Genomic DNA, 16,938 nt, shown 5'->3' on the forward strand with positions numbered 1-16,938 from the left:
GCTGCAGCTCCCGCCTGCCCGCCCTGGGGAAGAGGTGGTGGCCAGGTCTAACAGCGCGTTGTGGTCAGGGCCAGCTCTGCCCCAACACGCTCGGGTGCCGGAGCGGCAGGGAGCTGGGTCCTGCTGCACGGAACGGCTGGAGAACCAGTCCTGCGGGGCGGGGAGGTGGGCCTGGAGAGCTGCAGCAGCCTCGGTGCATGCAGCAGTGCTAAAACCTTGCTGTAACAACCCCAGGCTGAAGGCAGAGCTGCCCCCAAGGCCCACCAGCAGCTGTAGGGATGCTGCAGGGGCAGCTGCTGGCCAGCGTGGCTGCACACAAACAGTGATGTGGCACATGCGGGAGGGAGGACAGGGCTGCAAAGGGGGTCTGGCTCCCAGCACAACCCAGTGCAGCTCCAGCCAAGGGGTGCGTATTTCCAAGGCCAAAGCCCTCCCTCTCCAATGATGTTTTCCCTAATACCCAGCAGGAATTTCACTTGCTTCCATTCGCCTCCATGTCTGCTCTCACCCAGCCCCTCCAGGAAGAGCTGAGCTACCCAAGAGGATGCTCAGCTCCTGGATTATTAAACCCACTTCCTCAGCCTCTCCCCACCTGCCATGGGCTCCAGGCATCCCAGGGGCTGGGGTTTGCAGCTGTGCTCCCCTTGACCAGCAGGACAGTGGCTCCTCAACAGCACCCAATGGGCCCAGGGGCTCACAGGGACCTTCCCGGGCCCATAGGCACCATAAGCAAGCAAAGACTTAAGGCCTGAGGCCAGGCAATGAATATCCAGTGCCAAACCACTGTATTTATTGGGGAGCCCATACTGAGGCCAGGCCAGCTGCCCTAGCAGTGCCCTGCTGCCCTCCAGGCAGCACCCCTGACTGGGGCTGACACCCCAACACGCAGCTCCCTTCAGTCCTGCTGCCAAACCAGGCACAGTTTGGGCTTTGCATCCTCACCAATGCTCTGTCACCCGTGAGACACTCCTGTAGTGCCCATACCCATGAGACTGAGCTTCCACCCCGGGGGGGAATGGCCCCAGTGCTCTGAGAGGCAAGGGACCGCTGCAGAGCCAGCCGGGCTTCCACCAGCCTCAGGAAGCTGCACAGCCCCTGTTTCCAATCCAGCTCCAAAGAAGGGGCCCAGGATCCACCAGAGAAAGGCAGGCAGGTGCCTGTGCCCGTTCCCTTGCACCCCTTCACACGCTGTGCCCATCGCTCCAGTCCCAGCTCTGCTGAGCATCAGCAGGCAGCAAACTTCTGCTGGATGAGTCTGTACCTGAGCAGCTCCTGCTCAGAGACCGACGGCTGCAACCTCGCAGCAGCCTGCAGGAAGTCATCCATGGTCAGGATCAGAGCAGAGCTCTCAGTATCCAGCCCTGCGGGAGAGAGGACAGGAACAGGCTGAGACAAGCATGGGGGTAGACAGCAAGATCCAGCAGCCCCCTCTCCAGCCACCAGAGTGGGAGGAAAACCTCCCCCCGAGGCCAAGCACTGGGGGTAATGATCCATCTGCAGAAAGTACCCCCTCTGCTCTGCTCTGGTGAGACCCCCCTGCAGGTCTGCATCCAGCTCTGGGGCAACAACACAAGAGGGACATGGAGCTGTTGGAGCGAGTCCAGAGGGGGTCATGGAGATGCTCTGAGGGCTGGAACAGCTCTGCTCTGGAGCCAGGCTGAGAGAGCTGGGCTGGTTCAGCCTGGAGAAGAGAAAGCTCCTTAAGGGGAGACCTTAGAGCAGCTCCAGGGGCCAACAAGAAAGCAAGAGAGGGGGTTTTGACAAGGGCCTGTAGGGACAGGACAAGGGGGAATGGCTTTAACCTGACAGAGGGGAGATTGAGATGAGACATTAGGGAGAAATTCTTCCCTGTGAGGGTGCTGAGGCCCTGGCACAGGGTGCCCAGAGAAGCTGTGGCTGCCCCATCCCTGGCAGTGTTCAAGGCCAGGCTGGACACAGGGGCTTGGAGCAACCTGCTCTAGTGGAAGGTGTCCCTGCCTGTGGCAGGGGTTGGAACTGGATGAGCTTTAAGGTCTACTCCAAATGAGTCTGTAGTTCTGTGACTAAACTGCTGCAGTAACCCAGAGCCAAGCATTCAGACATGGTCCCAAAGTCATCGATGCACAGCCCAGTTGCCAGCAGGGGTAACTCTCCCCTTGACCCCATGTGGGACAGGCAGGGGCCGGGCTCCCACCTTCCTCGATCCATTCCACCTTGCGTTTGACAGCGCACATCATGGCATCTGAGCACAGGGCGTAGATGTCTGCTCCCGTCAGCTGAGCTGGGCATCCCTCTAGGACCGTGCTGAGATTCACAGAGGGATCCAGCTGAAACCTGCCACAGGAGAGAACTGCAGCTGGAAGAGCCACAGAACAAACACCAGACCAGGGAAGACACACAGGGGGTTGGAACTGGATGATCCTGAGGTCCTTCCCAACCCAAACCATTCTATGATACAGCAGCCAGCAGGACTGGGCCCCATGTCCCGCAGCCTCTGCGTGCTCCAAACAAATCAAATGGGGGTTGTGTTTGTTTTCTGAATGCAGTCCCTTCCCGACGGAACACCCCTGCAGCAAGGTCCTGTGTCCTGCTATGCAGGATCAAAGGCAACTGTGGGTTTTCACTCAGGAGACACTGAGTGCTCCACATGCCTGGGAACAGCCTACAGCAAGGGCTGGACATGAACGTGGTTAATGAGAGACTGTACGAGCCACTGCAACACCACAGCATCCTATCGGGGCCACGCTGCAGACAGTCAGCCTCCTTCAGCACCAGCACAGTGCTGCTGCAGGGCACAGCCACCACACTGGTGTGAAGGGATGCTCACAGCTGGCCCAAGCTCGTCTCCTGCGAGCTCACCCTCAAAAGCAGCAGTGACCACAGCTATTGCTGCTCGGGGACCCCACACCACCGGTGTTGGGAAAGGCACACAGAGCACAGGCTGGAGACCCCCCGGCATCGCAGGAGGAAAGGCAGTGAGATAAATGGAGTGTGGCCTTCACTCCTAGACCTGCAAACAGTGGGAGATGTGATAGGGCGGCTCTTGCAGGAAGCAAATGGGAGCTTCCTGCCATGCTGCTGCGCTGCAGTATCATCACACTGTTGGGATCTGGCTGAGCTCCTCAAGGAGAACTGCCTGAAAGCAGGATGGAGCCAGGAGGGAGCTGGGCTCTGCTCCCAAGGAACAAGGGATGGGACAAGAGGAAACAGCCTCCAGCTGCACCAGGGGAGGTTTAGGCTGGATACTGGGAACAATTCCTTCCCCAAAGGGCAGTCAGGCATTGGAACAGGCTGCCCAGGGCAGTGCTGGAGTCACCATCCCTGGAAGTGTTCATAAACCGTGTAGATGAGGCCCTCAGTGCCATGGGTTAGTGGTGGCCTTGGCAGTGCTGGGGAATGGTTGGACTGGATGAGCTTGAAGGGCTTTTCCAACCCAGCTGGTTCTGTGATTCTATGATTCTATGATATGTGCACAGTGACTGGAGAACCCTGCCAACCCCTCCACTGACAGCCACGTCAGACATCTGATAGGAAACCCAGCCCCGGCTGTGCTTAGGAACCTGCCCCATCCTCTTCCCCTACCCGCTGGCCAGTGCCTCAGGGGCTCCCCAGGGCTCGGACACGAAGCCAAGCTGGAGCACACCACACATGAACCCTAAAAGCAGGGTGGCAGGAGGCTGCTGCAAGAGCCCGGGGTTACTCACTTCCTGGTGACGGCGCTCAGCACCTGCAGCTGCGACTCCCGGTCCTCATTGATGCCCACATAGACCAGTTTGTCAAACCTGAGAGCAGAGAGGAGACAGCTGAGGACAGGCCGAGACCAACCTGCCCCTGGGCACCAGGAGCTGAAGGTGGCCCTGAGACAGCTCCTTTTGCTCTCAGGTTCATGGATGATACAAAGCTTGGGAGGGGGGGAGCAGTTGGTGTGATGGAGGGCAAGGCTGGACCAAGGCAGCTGGAGAGATGGGCTGACAGGAACCACATGAGGTCCAGCAACAGCACATACAAAGCCCTGTCCTGCTGTGGCAAGCCACAGGCACGAGGACAGGCTGGGGGGGGACCAATTGCTCCCACCAGTTTGATGCTACAGCAGGTCCCTGCTGTGCTGCTGAGGCAATGAGCAGAGCGGTGGGGGGTGACAAGCAGAGGTATCTTGTGCTGCTGCTACAGCCATGGGCACTGGCCTCCTCTTGGTGGCTTCGTATCCCCCACCAGGCCAGGCTCAGGGAGCTTTAGGAACAGTCTGTGTGGAGGGAACGTGGTGGGGACACAGTCCAGCTCACTGCTGCCTGAGAAGCTCCAGGGAACTACCTGGAGGCAGGATGGGATGCACTGTACCTGCCCGGCCGGAGCAGAGCTGCATCCAGGAGGTCAGGCCTGTTGGTAGCTCCGATGACAAACACCTCTCTGGTGGAATGAAGGCCATCAAGCTCAGCCAGGAGCTGCGAGACAACTCTGCAGGGAGCAAGAGGGGATGCACACAACTTTGGTAAGTCACCCGCTGTCACCCTAGGGACACCCTAGCAGGGCAGTGATGCTGCCAAACAGTCCTCAGGGCAGTGAACAGCAGGCCCAGCTCTGCAGACACAGGGCTTAAGCTGGTCTGGCAGGACAGTACTTGAGTGCTGCACACATCTCCTGGAACAGGGATATCTCTACCAGGTCCTGGGATCACCTGAAGTGACCAACAGGCACCATTCCCAGCCCCTTGCAGAGGGATGGAGAGGAGGACTGCATGGGGACTAATGGCTCAGCAGAAGAGGCCTGGGAGAAATAACCCCATTTCTGGGTAGCTATGTCCACACCGTACATGCTTTGCTTCTAGAGGGGCAGCTGAAAGGTTTCCCACTGCAGGGAAACAGCAGCAAACAGGAGAGCACAACAGGGTGCAGATGTCCTTGGAGAGGCCAAAGGGAGCAGTTGGCAGCCACAGAAGCAGCTGGAGACTTTGTCTGACCATGTGTTTGCACAACAAGCTTGGGCAATTGGGAATGTCCAGCAATGCAAACAGCAGTACTAACTGTCCAGAGAGAGCAGACAGGCCATGAAGAGGGGCTGGAAGGGAGCAGGGAAGGGGAAAAGTGGAGAAAGACACTTGGGATGGACTCTGCCTTGCAGGGCAGCCCCATGTATCCCTCCAGCTGAGGCAGGTACACACTCTGCCAAGGATGCACGGTGCTCACTCACTCACCTGTCCATGACACCCCCCGAATCTCCACTCCTCCCACGACTGGGGGCCAGGGAGTCCAGCTCATCGAAGAAGATGATGCAGGGAGCAGCTGCCCTGGCTCTGGCAAACACTGGGAGAAGACAGCACGGAAGGTGAGAAAGTCCTGGAGGAGCAGTCAATGGCAACAGAACCTGCTACACCCCCAGCAGGGAAGAGCTGTGGGTGGAAACCAGCTGCTACTGCCTGGAGGGTTCAGTGGGAGCAGGGACTGGCAGCACCCAGCATGATGGGCTCTGCGGCTCAGCTGTCTCTGAGGGGCTGCCATCCCATCAGGAACACCAGGGACAAGAGCAACAGGAGCAGAGCGAGCAGGAAAGCTGCAGCAAGGCAGGGAACAGGCTGTAGAAGACTGTGGGGTTAGCACCATTGCTGAGGGGTTGGTTTAAGCACTACCTCCTGCTCCCCAGCACCCCAGGGAAGCCCCATCCTCCCGCACGCAGGAGCAGGATGCATCTCCTCACCGTTACGCACGTTCTCCTCGCTCTGCCCAACGTACATGTTGATGAGCTCTGGCCCTTTCACACTGTGGGGCAGGGAGAAGAGGGAGCCAGTTAGAGGATGCCTATCCTCTGCCAGGAGAAAGCCAGTCCCGCTGTGTGATGCCCCACTCTTCACCTAAGGAACGTCATGGTGCACGTGGTTGCCACAGCTTTTGCCAACAAGGTTTTCCCAGTCCCTGGAGGCCCGTAGAGCAGCAGCCCAGAGCGGCACAGCCCCAGTGACAGCAGCTCCGGGTGCTCCAGGGGTAACTGGATAGTGTCCAGAATCTCCTTCTTCACCTCCTGGAGCCCGCCAACATCCTGCCAGGACACGGAGGGGATCTGCCAAGAGAGGAAGGGGGGGATCTCCTGTCAGTGTGCCTGGGGAGCCCCTGCTCCAGCAGGGTACCAGCCATCAGCTTCTTGTGCCATCATCCCCCTGCACTCCCTCTTGTGCTATCAGCACCCACATTTCCCCTCTCCTGAGCTATGGGATGGGGAAAACAACCTGCCCATGTCCCAGGTGAGCTGTGCTCACTGCGTGCTGCCTCATCCCCAAGCCTCTGTTGTACCTCCTAGTGCCTGTCAGCAAAAACACCCTGGGGAAAGCATCCACCAGGGCTGCCTGCAGCCTTGTGGGGAGAGCCCTGCTGCAGGGAGGCCTTGGGACACATGGGGGAAGGTAAAAATAGGAAGAAGGGGAAAAATGAAACCCAGACCTATTGATTATGAGCTACTTGTGTTCAGGGCACTTTGTCCCCAAGGGCAGGGAGACTGTGCAAGGGCTTCACACCAGAGTGGCAAAGCCTGGGCTAGCAGGACCAATATCATGTGAAGGAGGATGTGAGAGACAGACACCCTGGAGGATGCTGTACAGAAAACCATCTGCTTTTGAAAGGGAGGGATGCAAGCACAAAGTCCACGGATGCTTGCAAGAAATAGATAGGATGGGGTCAACTGCAAACATGCAGGAGATCACTGAGAACGCCACCTTGAGAGGGGGGAGTCCAGCCACTTGTGCTGAGCACAACTGCCTCAGAGGATGCTGCTGCTCTGCTCCAGGCTGTAGGAATAGCAGGAATGCCCCAGTCTGACACGACAGATCCCATGAGAGTCACAGCAGCTCTCCTGGGAATGTGCAGAGAAAGCAAAGCCCCAGCTGCTGGCTCGGTGGGGAACAGGCGCCAGCACAAATGGGGAGCTTAAAAATAGGCTGGAGGAAAATTCTTTCCCCCCCTGAGCCAATGGGGCTCCCGTTCCTTCCCTGCTGGAGGTGATGCCACCTCTGTGTGATGCTGTGTCTCCAGCTGTCCAGCAAGTCCACCAGGAAAATCAGGTCAGGCAAGATAAGGATTCCCAGTGAAAAAACGGGTTGAAAGCAAAAGGTCCCAGGCCCTCATTCCTCACTGCTGGTGAATGGGAGAGCTGCCTTCACCCCTGCACTCCTGCCTTGCTAGGAAAAGCCTGAAAGAGCTGGAAAACTGCAGCAGGCTCATTTTCAGGGAACATCATAAGCCTAGGCCATGCTGCAGCCACTGCCAGCAACTGGAGGTTTGAAACTGGTTCTCTCCAGGAGGCTCAAGCTGTGCCTGCAAACAGATGTGTGACTAACCAGAGAATGCAAGCAGGGAATCAAGAGTTACGTATGCTGAGAGCATCCAGGTCTGCTAAGAGCCTTCCTGAACCACAGAAACAGATAAAGGACTGTAACATGCAAACAGAATGAGCTCATGTGCGCACACAGAGCTCACTGCCCAGCGTGCTTGGGGTTACTGTTGGCCTTACAGCAAACTTTGCAAACACACCTCAAAGCAGAGCTTGTTTCAGTCTCTCAGCAATGGGGTGAATGAATGAAGTCCCAGGGCAGCGCCTGGATGATGACACCAGCAAGGTGGCACCTTGCAGCACTGCAAGTGGGGAAGGCACCAGAATAACTCCTCCAAGGCCAGCATTTCCTGCCCTGTGCTGCCATTCGCACTCAAGGGCATGGGAAAGTTCTGATCATTTTGCTTGATCCCAACACCACGTTACCCAGCAAAACCAGCCTCCCCAAGAGCTGCTCCCCTGGGTGCTGAGCTGCCAGAGGCCCATCATGCTCCTCCCCAGAAGCTGCTTTTCTCTGACACTCCATGTCCCTTTCCCTAAGAACCCTGGGGCTCTTCAAACTGTCAGAAAAGCTCACACCAGATCAAGCAGTGGCCAAAGCCAAGGGATTAAGGATAAGGCTTCTCACACATGTGGGGAGCTTCCTCACCTGCTTGTGTTCCAGGCTCTCTGATCCATTGTGCCGGGTGGCTGGAGAGACCTGAGTGAGGCTGCACCCCTATGGCACTAGCCAATCCAGTGGTCTCCAATTAGAAACCACTGCCCAAATTCAAAGCCAAGAAGGTGAACAGCACCACTGGGGGAAAGCCCAGGGTGGAACTGTTCCTCACTCAAGGCTCGGGGAACATATGGAAGGACACTGCAGGAAGTAATGTGCCAGAACACAGCCCCATCATCTGCTGAGGTCTGTGAAAGGTACCTTGAGCAATGGCTTTAGCCTGACAGAAGGGAGATTGAGATGAGACATTAGGGAGAAATTCTTCCCTGTGAGGGTGCTGAGGCCCTGGCACAGGGTGCCCAGAGAAGCTGTGGCTGCCCCATCCCTGGCAGTGTTCAAGGCCAGGTTGGACACAGGGGCTTGGAGCAACCTGGTCCAGTGGAAGGTGTCCCTGCCTGTGGCAGTGGGGTTGGAACTGGATGAGCTTTAAGGTCCCTTCCAACCCAAACCAGTCTGGGATTCTATGACAATACAGCTCTAGAGAACCAACCCCCGTTCCTCTGCCCAGCATCCTACCCTTGGGGCTCCCACTGCCTGTGAATGGGCATCATGCAGCTGGTCCAGCGCAACGCTGAAATCCTCCTCGAGCACCGGGAACCCAGCAGTGCAGAAATCTCTCTCCACTTCCTCACTCAGTCCACCTGGAAAGCTGTCAGCGAAGAGAACGGAAAGCATCAGGCTCTGCCCCTGCCATTATCAGACTGGCTGCAGCCCTTGCCCTCCCCTGCCTGCTCTACCTCAAGGCCTGGATGCGGGTACAAGCAGCCCGGCTGCTGTGGGACAACAAGGCACAGAAATCTCCCAGCACAAAGCCCTGTGAATGCAGAAACAAACAGCACCCATTCAGTCCCTGAGCACAGCTCCAGCTACACCAGAAAAGGTGTATGGGGAAAAATTCCTTGCAGGAGCTTCTGTGCCCTGGTTAAAGGCTCCAGCTTTTTGTGGATGTCTGCAGACCAGCGTTACCCACTGTGGATAACAGATGGGGCTGTGGGAATTGCCCCCCTTCTCCATGGTCAGGTAGGGGAGGTTGGCCAGCACCCCTGGCCTGCCCACTTCCACATGCTGCTGCGGTATCACTCACGGCAGTCCTGCGGGCCAGCTTGGACAGGCTCACTTCTTTGCCCAGAGGCAGACTGGCAGTCAGCATGCTCAGCATGGACCTCCTCTGCTCTTCTGAAGGGGCTTCGATTTTCACCTCATGAAGGAAAGCAGTCTGCACATCTGCAGGAACATCCTGGGGCTTGCAGGTAGTGCCGATCACCAGGACAGGGTGGCTGTCGAGAGAAGAGGGACAGTGCACGGCCTCAGCTATGTGGAAGCTTCCCTCTTACATTGCCATCACATACGAGTCCCTCTTCACTGGCCACCCTTTCCTCCAAGACATGCATACATACTGGACAAGCTGGCTTGCAGCCACTCTCCCCCAGCTTGCCTTTGAACTGCTCTGTGAGCTCTATCTCCAAGTCAAGACCCTTCAAGTGACATTTCTTCACTGGATGTCTCCCTCCCTGTACCCTGGTACTTGTCATCAGCCTCAAGATTCCCCAGGGTCCAGCTTCCTTCTGAGGTCCCCGTGACCTCATTCAACACCTCAGAAACCAGCTTCAGCCAACAGGGCTTCCCGATTCTCTCTGCCACTGACCTGGAACAGGGGCCCTCTGAAGCAAACAAAGCAAACCTGGGCAAGACTCCACCAGATTAAAACCAAACCAGGGCACATCAGCAATCAGTTACCTTGCTGCAGTGCTGACCGCTGCCCTAGGAATGGCAGGAGCAAACAATCACCTCAGATACCCACAGCAAACAGGCAGGGTCCGTACCTCAGTGCTGGGTCTCTGTCCAGGAGCAGCTGCCTCAGCGTGGCAATGACCCTGGCGTCCTCTCCTAGCCTGTCCCTGTCTCTGCCAAGCACCTCGATGTCTTTGAGCAGGAGCACACACGGCTGATACTGCTGGGCCTGGGTGAAGGCCAGCTGAACTTTCTCCTCTGTGGCTCCACTGGTGTCACTGCACAAGCTAACACAATCGACCTGCGAGACACAACACAGGGGCTGCAGCGGTTGCAACACGGGCAGCAGGGATGCAGGACAACGTTCGCTTCCATGGGCAATTCGCAGCTGAAAGGAGATCCGAGGGGATTTTTCCCAGAGACACAAGATGTATTCGAAGTAGACACACTGAGGACTTTTTAGCATTGAAAAATGGCTGTTTGTTGTCCCTGAGGGGAACAGGATGGTCTTGTCTGAAAAAGGTGAGGCCAAGGGACCCAAGAAGGTGATATAGTGGCTGTCACTGATCAGCAACCCAAGCTAGAAGGGATGGGAGAGCCATGGAAGAGGCCAAGACAGGGGGAACAAGGTGCCTTGGAGAAACAGTGCAAAGAGCGGAAAGGGAGACACTGTTCAACCCAGTGCTGCACGAGCACAAAGTGCAAGAGGAAGGTAGAAGGGAGGGGAGGGGAAGCTAGAGGCCCAGAGGCTGTTTGCAAAGCAAACAGTTGGTGAAATCATCCCAAAGGGAGAAGTGAGTGGTGAGCCTTGAACCCTGCTGGAAACAGGCAGTGCTGCCTCCTGGTGCCGCAAGGCCAATGCAGGGAGAGACAAACCATCTCTGGGATTCCAAGGCCTTATCCTCAGAAAGGGTAGCTTGGAGCAAGGAGAACACCTCAAGAGCTGGCCTAAAGGGTAAGGATGGGGGCACAGAGCACAGGAACTCCTATTCCTACTAAGAAAACAGGAGTTAGGATTGTAGCAAGCAGATGCAAATGGCAGCAGTATCTGTGTGCAAGTATAGAAGGGCAGCGGGAGGATGAAAAAGTGCTGATCATCATTACAATGTGGAATACTACTGGTGGTAGAACAGGCAGAACGATCAGAGGAAGGGAAGGGAAGGTGGAATGGTAATGTAAGCATTGCAGTAAGTGAGAAAAGGGGAGAGCGCAAAAGCTGGGCTAGGACAGTAAGACTGACAGCAAATATCTCTGGCTTCAATACTAAGCAGCACACAAGGCCAAAACCAGAGCCACAGCCTTGCTTATCACACTAAAACATGAGGCCATGTGCCACAGGGCTCCCAGACACGTCCTATACATGTATCTGAAGGCACTGTGAAGGCTCTGTGAGCTTGTACTAGATACCAAGAGCTACGGCACATCTGCTGAAGAGCTCAGCACCTCTGAGGATTGTGCCCAGAACAGGAGCTGCACAGCAGCTGGTGAAGCTTACCCCTTGATCCACTGTTCTGGCTTTACTTGGATAGAAAAAAGCAGTTAAAGGGAACAATGTCAGTATCAATCCTAATTCATTCCAGAGCAAGCTGCCAAGCTCAGCACACTCAAACTCCCTCTGCTTTATGTGCATGTGGGAGCAGGTTCTGGGGAGGCTCATGTCGGGGCTGCAGCAGGAGTGTTGGCATAACTTACAGAACATTTCCTTCATTCCTTGTATGTTGTGAATCCACTCACTAACTGACCAGAGGAGAAATTACCTTGAAGAGGTGGAGGTTGAGGCAGCTACACACAGCTCTGACAGCCATCAGCTTCCCACTGCCGCTCGGCCCCGAGAGGAGAACGCTGCTGGCCCCGCTCAGTGCACTTGCCCTGTAACACAGAGGGAGTTCTCCCGGTGACCAACAGGGTCCCAGCTCTCCTGAGGCTTTCCTAGAAGGAATTCTGACTCACCGATTGCCCAGGTGAGGCCGAAGAGCATCACAGAGCTGCTTCACAACATCAGAAAGTCCGGCGGGAGACAAACTGCCCCAGAACTCATGGTTGTCATAGGCAGGGGCAGATGGGACAGCGCTGGTTGTGGAGCCCACCTGTGAGAAGGGAAGATAGCACAAAGACAGGTATCAAGTGACAAAGTCTGCCCTGAAAATGCCATTTTTCCAATGGTAGGAGACACACGCCTCCATCCATAGTGCAACCTCAGCCTCGGATCTCCCTGCTCTCCACTGCCATCTTACCAGATAGAGAGAAGTGTTCTGAGTGTCCACCAGGTAACCCTCAGACTGCTCGCCTTCCACCATGCCTAAAATCTTCCTCACTTTGAAGTAAAGCTCTGGCCACCTGAGAGAAAAATGAAGCCATCTAGATTGCAGGCTCTAGATGCCAAAGGCAGGAACGAGACACTGGTCAGCAAGACAGCTGAAAGGCTCAGGTAACAAAGATACCCTTGCCCTCTCCCAGGACCCACACTGATCCTTTACAGACCCAGCTGTGCTGCCTGGCCAGACAGCAACAAGACCATCAACAGCTCCTGCTTGTGGCTTCAGCCTACAAGTACGTCTGTATTGCATCTAAGAGCTCAGGACATTCTCTTTTCTCTCCTTCACTACAACTCCACAGGCATTCACCTGCAGTGTATAAAATCTAACAGCTCCAGACTGGAACTCACCCAAATACCACGAGAGCCTTACAAGCATTCTGCCCCGGACACACTGCTGTCCCATTGGACAGATCAAGGGATCCGCAGAGCTTTCCTCCAGGGTTTTCTCCATCCTCTGAATGGAGCACCACTTGCACACCAATAGTTCCAAGCTCTTTAGGTCCCATAAGCTCTGCTGGTTTTTCTGGCTTGCTACATGGCTAATAGAGAATGGAAACTTCCACAAACAGATTTGTGCTTCCTATGGTCCTGCCTCCCTTCAAGGAAGAGTCTAGGAAACAGTCATTGTAGCACTGCTATGAACTACTATATTTCAATGCACATAGTGGAGCCGAGTGGCTGCTGGTGTATCCTGCAGGAACACCTCTAGGCAGCTCTTTGCATCACACCTCTCAGCTGCCTGTGGCAGTCCCCTCAGCTATAGCATTCCCATTGCCACCACCCAAATCCTGCTGGAAGCAGCCCTCCTCTGACACTCGTTTGGCACAGGACTGCTGCAAAGCCACCTGAGCCAACCAAGGCAGGCAGAACCGATGGCCAGGCAGAAAGTTAACCTGACATGAAACGTAAGGGCCGACATTCACACGTCATGTTTGTCACACGCTGACAAGCCCAACTTCCCCTTGGCTTTCTTGAAGTGGCACTGGCTGTCCCAAGGCCACCCCTCCCTCTTCGTTCCTTTTCCCCCATCCGTTTCTCTGCTTTCCCTTTCTTCCCTCCATGACTATCTGAGTGCGCTGATGGAGGCTTCCCTCTTGGCTGCAGCTCCCCATAATCCAATAAAAACCTTCCCCTCTCCCCCCTAAAGTGAAGGGCAGATAAACTCTAAACTCCAGGGACAGATCAGAATGTCTTGTTTCAAGAGCCTCAGTGACAGAGCAGTGCCTTTCCTCTTGCAGTACCCATGCCATAGAGCCACAGTTTGTTGCCACCTACCTTAGGAATTTGTCTGCATTTACTTCTAGAAACTCAGCACAGCCAAACGTTGGAACACACAGGATGTCCCCCTCCTGGACAAGCCTACAAAAAACCCAGGGATATTTACCAGTGAAAGAGGCCCTTATCCCATATACCATGAACTTCTCTGCACAGCCTCTTACTTTCTGACCTGTTCTTGACTATGCAGCTGAGCTTGTAGAGTAACCAGAGCTAAAACCCACTTAATTATCTGCAATACTTTAAAACATTAGCAAGCTTTCATAGACTCACAGCATGGTTTGCGTTGGAAGGGACCTTAAAGCTCGTTTAGTTCCAACCCCACTGCCATGGGCAGGGACACCTTCCACTAGACCAGGTTGCTCCACGCCCCTGTGTCCAACCTGGCCTTGAACACTGCCAGGGATGGGGCAGCCACAGCTTCTCTGGGCACCCTGTGCCAGGGTCTCAGCACCCTCACAGGGAAGAATTTCTTCCTAATGTCTCATCTCAATCTCCCCTCTGTCAGGTTAAAGCCATTCCCCCTTGTCCTGTCCCTACAGGCCCTTGTCAAAAGCCCCTCTCCATCCTTCCTGCACCCCTTCAGGCACTAAAGGCCACGGGTGCCCCGCCGCAGCTCACCGGGGTGTTCTGAAGTGCTTGTAGAGGACGCGGTCGTACCCTCCCCGCGCGCTGTATGCGGGCGAGCAGACGATCTGGAGGTGCAGCTCCTTGGCGAAGGGCGGCACTGCCAGCACGGACCGGCTGCCCGCCCCGTCGGTGCCGCTGCACCTTTCGTACCTCTGCGGGGGGGAAAGGCCGCACGGTGAGACCCCGGCGGCCCCGCACGTCGTGTGTGTGTGCGTGTGTGCGTGTGTGCGTGTGTATCCCCCCCGGCAGAGGCTCACCCTGAGGCGGAGCTGCGCGGCGGCAGCGGGGTCGCAGCCCATGTTGAAGGCCAGCGCGGGGGCCATCAGCGCGGCTCCGTCACCCGGCCGGCGGCGGGCGGCCCGCGGGTACTCCCACGGCGGCGGGCGGGCCAGCAGCGCCGCCAAGTGCTCCCGGGCCGCGCCCTCGGCGCCCACCCGCACCCACTCGCCTTGGAAGAGGCCGAGCGCCAGCAGCCCGCGCCGGCTCACCCACACCTCCGCTCCGCCGCCGCCTCCGCCTCCCGCCGCGCCGCCGGGGGCCGCCCGCACCCTCGCAACCGCCGCAGCCCCACCGGGCCCGTCGGCGGCGAAGCGGGACACGACGGGCGGCGCGGCGGGGCACCGGCAGGGGGCGCCGGGGGGCTCCCGCGGCAACGGCGTCGGCGGCGGGGCGAGCGCGGTGAGCGTGGCGTTGCCCAGCAACCCCTGCAGCGCCGGCCGCGCCTCCAGCACCAGCGGGCCCGGCCCCGGGCCCGGCCCCGGCAGTGCCTCTCCCCGCCGCGCCAGCACCGCTCCCCCCGCCGCCCGCCCCGCCGCCGCCGCGCCCCCCAGCAGCACCCAGGCCAGCGCCGGCGGGCGCCGCACCGGCCACACCGCCACCCTGCGCCCCGCCGCCAGCCCCAGCCGCCGCAGCACGGCCCCGCGCAGCCACAGCTCGGCGCCGCGCCGCCCGCCCGCCTCCACGGCCACGGCGCTCAGCAGCACGGGCTGCGCCCCGCAGCGCCCCGCCGGCCGCACCGCCAGCACCAGCCCCCCGCCCCGGCCGCGCAGCGCCGCGCACAGCGCCGGCGGCGCCAGCAGCAGCGCGGTCACCGGAGCCAGCTCCGCCGGGGGCGCGTCCAGCGGCCGCAGCACCGCCACCGCCATCGAGCCGCGGGGCGGAGCGCAGCGCGGAGGAGCGGCTCCGAGGGGTCAGGGACACGGAGCAGGCGCCGAGCGGCAGCGGCACGGCTCCGCCCCGCCACGGGCAGCGCCTGCCCCGCAGCAGCGGCACCGCAGGGCCGGGCCTCGGCGAGACCCGCTCCGGGTGAGCCTGCTCCGGGGATTGCCCCTGGAGCGCTGCGGAGCCTTGGGCAGTCGCTGCCGTCCACCAGCACCTCCTTCACGGTGCCCTCTGGAGCGGTGCCCGCCGTGAGCGCAGCAGCAGGGGTGTATCTGAGCGCCAGCACTCCCGGCTGCACCCCCTCTTGGCTCCCAGAGAGTGCCGCGGCTGTGCAGGGTCGGGATGGAGCCAGAAAGGCGAGCGAGGCCTTTGCTGCCCTCCCCGAGCCCCGCGCCGGCAGCACATGGAATAAGGGGGTTAATAGCAGGTACCCAGCGCAGAACTGGTCGGCCTCAGCAGTGCCAACGTGGTGAGGTTTTGTGGGCTGGACACGTGTACTGGGTTCGTAAGAGTGTGGTGGTGCCGGTGCTGTGCTGAGCTGTTGACTGCTCACCAACAGCAGCTGAACTGATTTAACTGAAGGCTTTTGGCCGGGGGTTGCGGTTTGCCTAGCTCGTGTAATCGCTGAGCGTAAGAAACTGAAGGGAAACTGAAGTTGCTGGAGCCTTAGGCTGCAACGCTCTGTACTTGGTTCTGTAAAGCTCAAGGCTAATGCGTATTGGAAGGTAGAGATGCATCCTTAGCAAGGAGCAACAACCAGAGATAGGAAATTACAGCCCACCTCAAGGCCTTGAAAGAGCCCAGTGATGGACCAGCAGATCCCAGACCAAAATTCCCTATGGAACCATGAGATGTGTGCAAGGCATGTGAGCAGTGCCTGGTGGTCAGTAAGGTATAAAGACCTATAAGTAAGGGTATAAAGCCCCAGGGATGTCTGCGTTCTGGGGCCCATCCCATAGGCACCCACACCCACCTGTATTCCTGTACCCGTCAGTTATTAAATTACTGTTCTAGCAACCTATTGTGTGAAACCCAGGGCAAAGAATCTTCTTTAACAACACCCTTGGCAAGGAGCAGGCTGGAGCCTCTGATCAATGCCTGTGCCCTCTGCTGCAACCCAGCTTGCTCTGGGGTGGGGGCTGCTCCTTTACCAAGTGCCTGCTGGTGATCCAAGAAGCGATGAATGGAAAACAAACCCCCATGGGACTCTTTCATTCGGCATCCAGACAGGGGTCTAGGTTCATTCGGCAGCAGACAGGGGTCTGTTGGGCTGAGGGGAAGGAGCGAGGCTCCTGGTTACCTCTGGGACTCAGTTAACCTTCCAGCTTCCGATGGTGTCCCATCACCCAGAGCTCCACACGAGGGAGCACTTCTAAAACGTTTATACTCCTATGTACCTAATACTATAGAATCATAGAATCCCAGACTGGTTTGGGTTGGAAGGGACCTTAAAGCTCATCCAGTTCCAACCCCTGCTACAGGCAGGGACACCTTCCACTAGAGCAGGTTGCTCCAAGCTCCTGTGTCCAACCTGGCCTTGAACACTGCCAGGGATGGGGCTATATAGCTTGTATATAGCTCATATTGTACTTCCTAACCTCCCCATCTGAAAATCCAGCCGGTGGCTTGGGAGGATTTGCAGAATGATGGTTAGCATTTGATATTACTAAGCTGTACAGAAATGGCACCATGCAGATGCCACTGCCTCCCTGCAGCCCCCAAACATGCATGCTTGACAACAGCCTCCAATCCCATAAGAAGCCGAGGGATGCCAAAATAACGTCATTTTACTCCCTTTTCCCTTTCCTCTTCC

At 57.5% G+C, this 16,938-nt stretch overlaps 1 protein-coding gene across 1 annotated transcript; it reads right to left on the reverse strand.

Moving 5' to 3' along the window:
- Window positions 1-1,133: 1,133 nt before the first annotated feature.
- On the reverse strand, window positions 1,134-15,109 carry PEX6 (peroxisomal biogenesis factor 6). Its single transcript, XM_061367098.1, has 17 exons — window positions 14,222-15,109; window positions 13,956-14,116; window positions 13,335-13,418; window positions 11,977-12,079; window positions 11,693-11,829; window positions 11,500-11,611; window positions 9,835-10,043; window positions 9,096-9,288; window positions 8,749-8,825; window positions 8,528-8,660; window positions 5,825-6,030; window positions 5,671-5,732; window positions 5,171-5,279; window positions 4,318-4,434; window positions 3,684-3,761; window positions 2,174-2,313; window positions 1,134-1,361 (listed from the first exon to the last, which is right to left on the reverse strand). Exons 1-17 carry the CDS (start codon window positions 15,107-15,109, stop codon window positions 1,225-1,227), a joined length of 2,946 nt encoding a protein of 981 aa, XP_061223082.1. The 3' UTR covers window positions 1,134-1,224.
- Between the last annotated feature and the right edge of the window lie 1,829 nt (window positions 15,110-16,938).

This window comes from Neopsephotus bourkii, unplaced genomic scaffold (genome assembly GCF_033783945.1).
Source record: "Neopsephotus bourkii isolate Nb327-2 ecotype Australia unplaced genomic scaffold, CSIRO-AGI_Nbou_v1 NB_1373, whole genome shotgun sequence".
NCBI lineage: Eukaryota > Metazoa > Chordata > Aves > Psittaciformes > Psittacidae > Neopsephotus > Neopsephotus bourkii.

What these genes read in the sequence shown, in the direction of transcription:
- PEX6 (XM_061367098.1), bottom strand. Translation starts at nt 15,109, where the DNA reads ATGGCGGTGGCGGTGCTGCGGCCGCTGGACGCGCCCCCGGCGGAGCTG. An exon ending in AGAACACTTCTCTCTATCTG is followed by an intron (nt 11,830 to 11,976) that starts GTAAGATGGCAG and finishes CCCTTCTCACAG; the next exon opens with GTGGGCTCCACAACCAGCGC. An exon ending in GCTCTGCTCCGGCCGGGCAG is followed by an intron (nt 3,762 to 4,317) that starts GTACAGTGCATC and finishes CTCTGCTCTCAG; the next exon opens with GTTTGACAAACTGGTCTATG.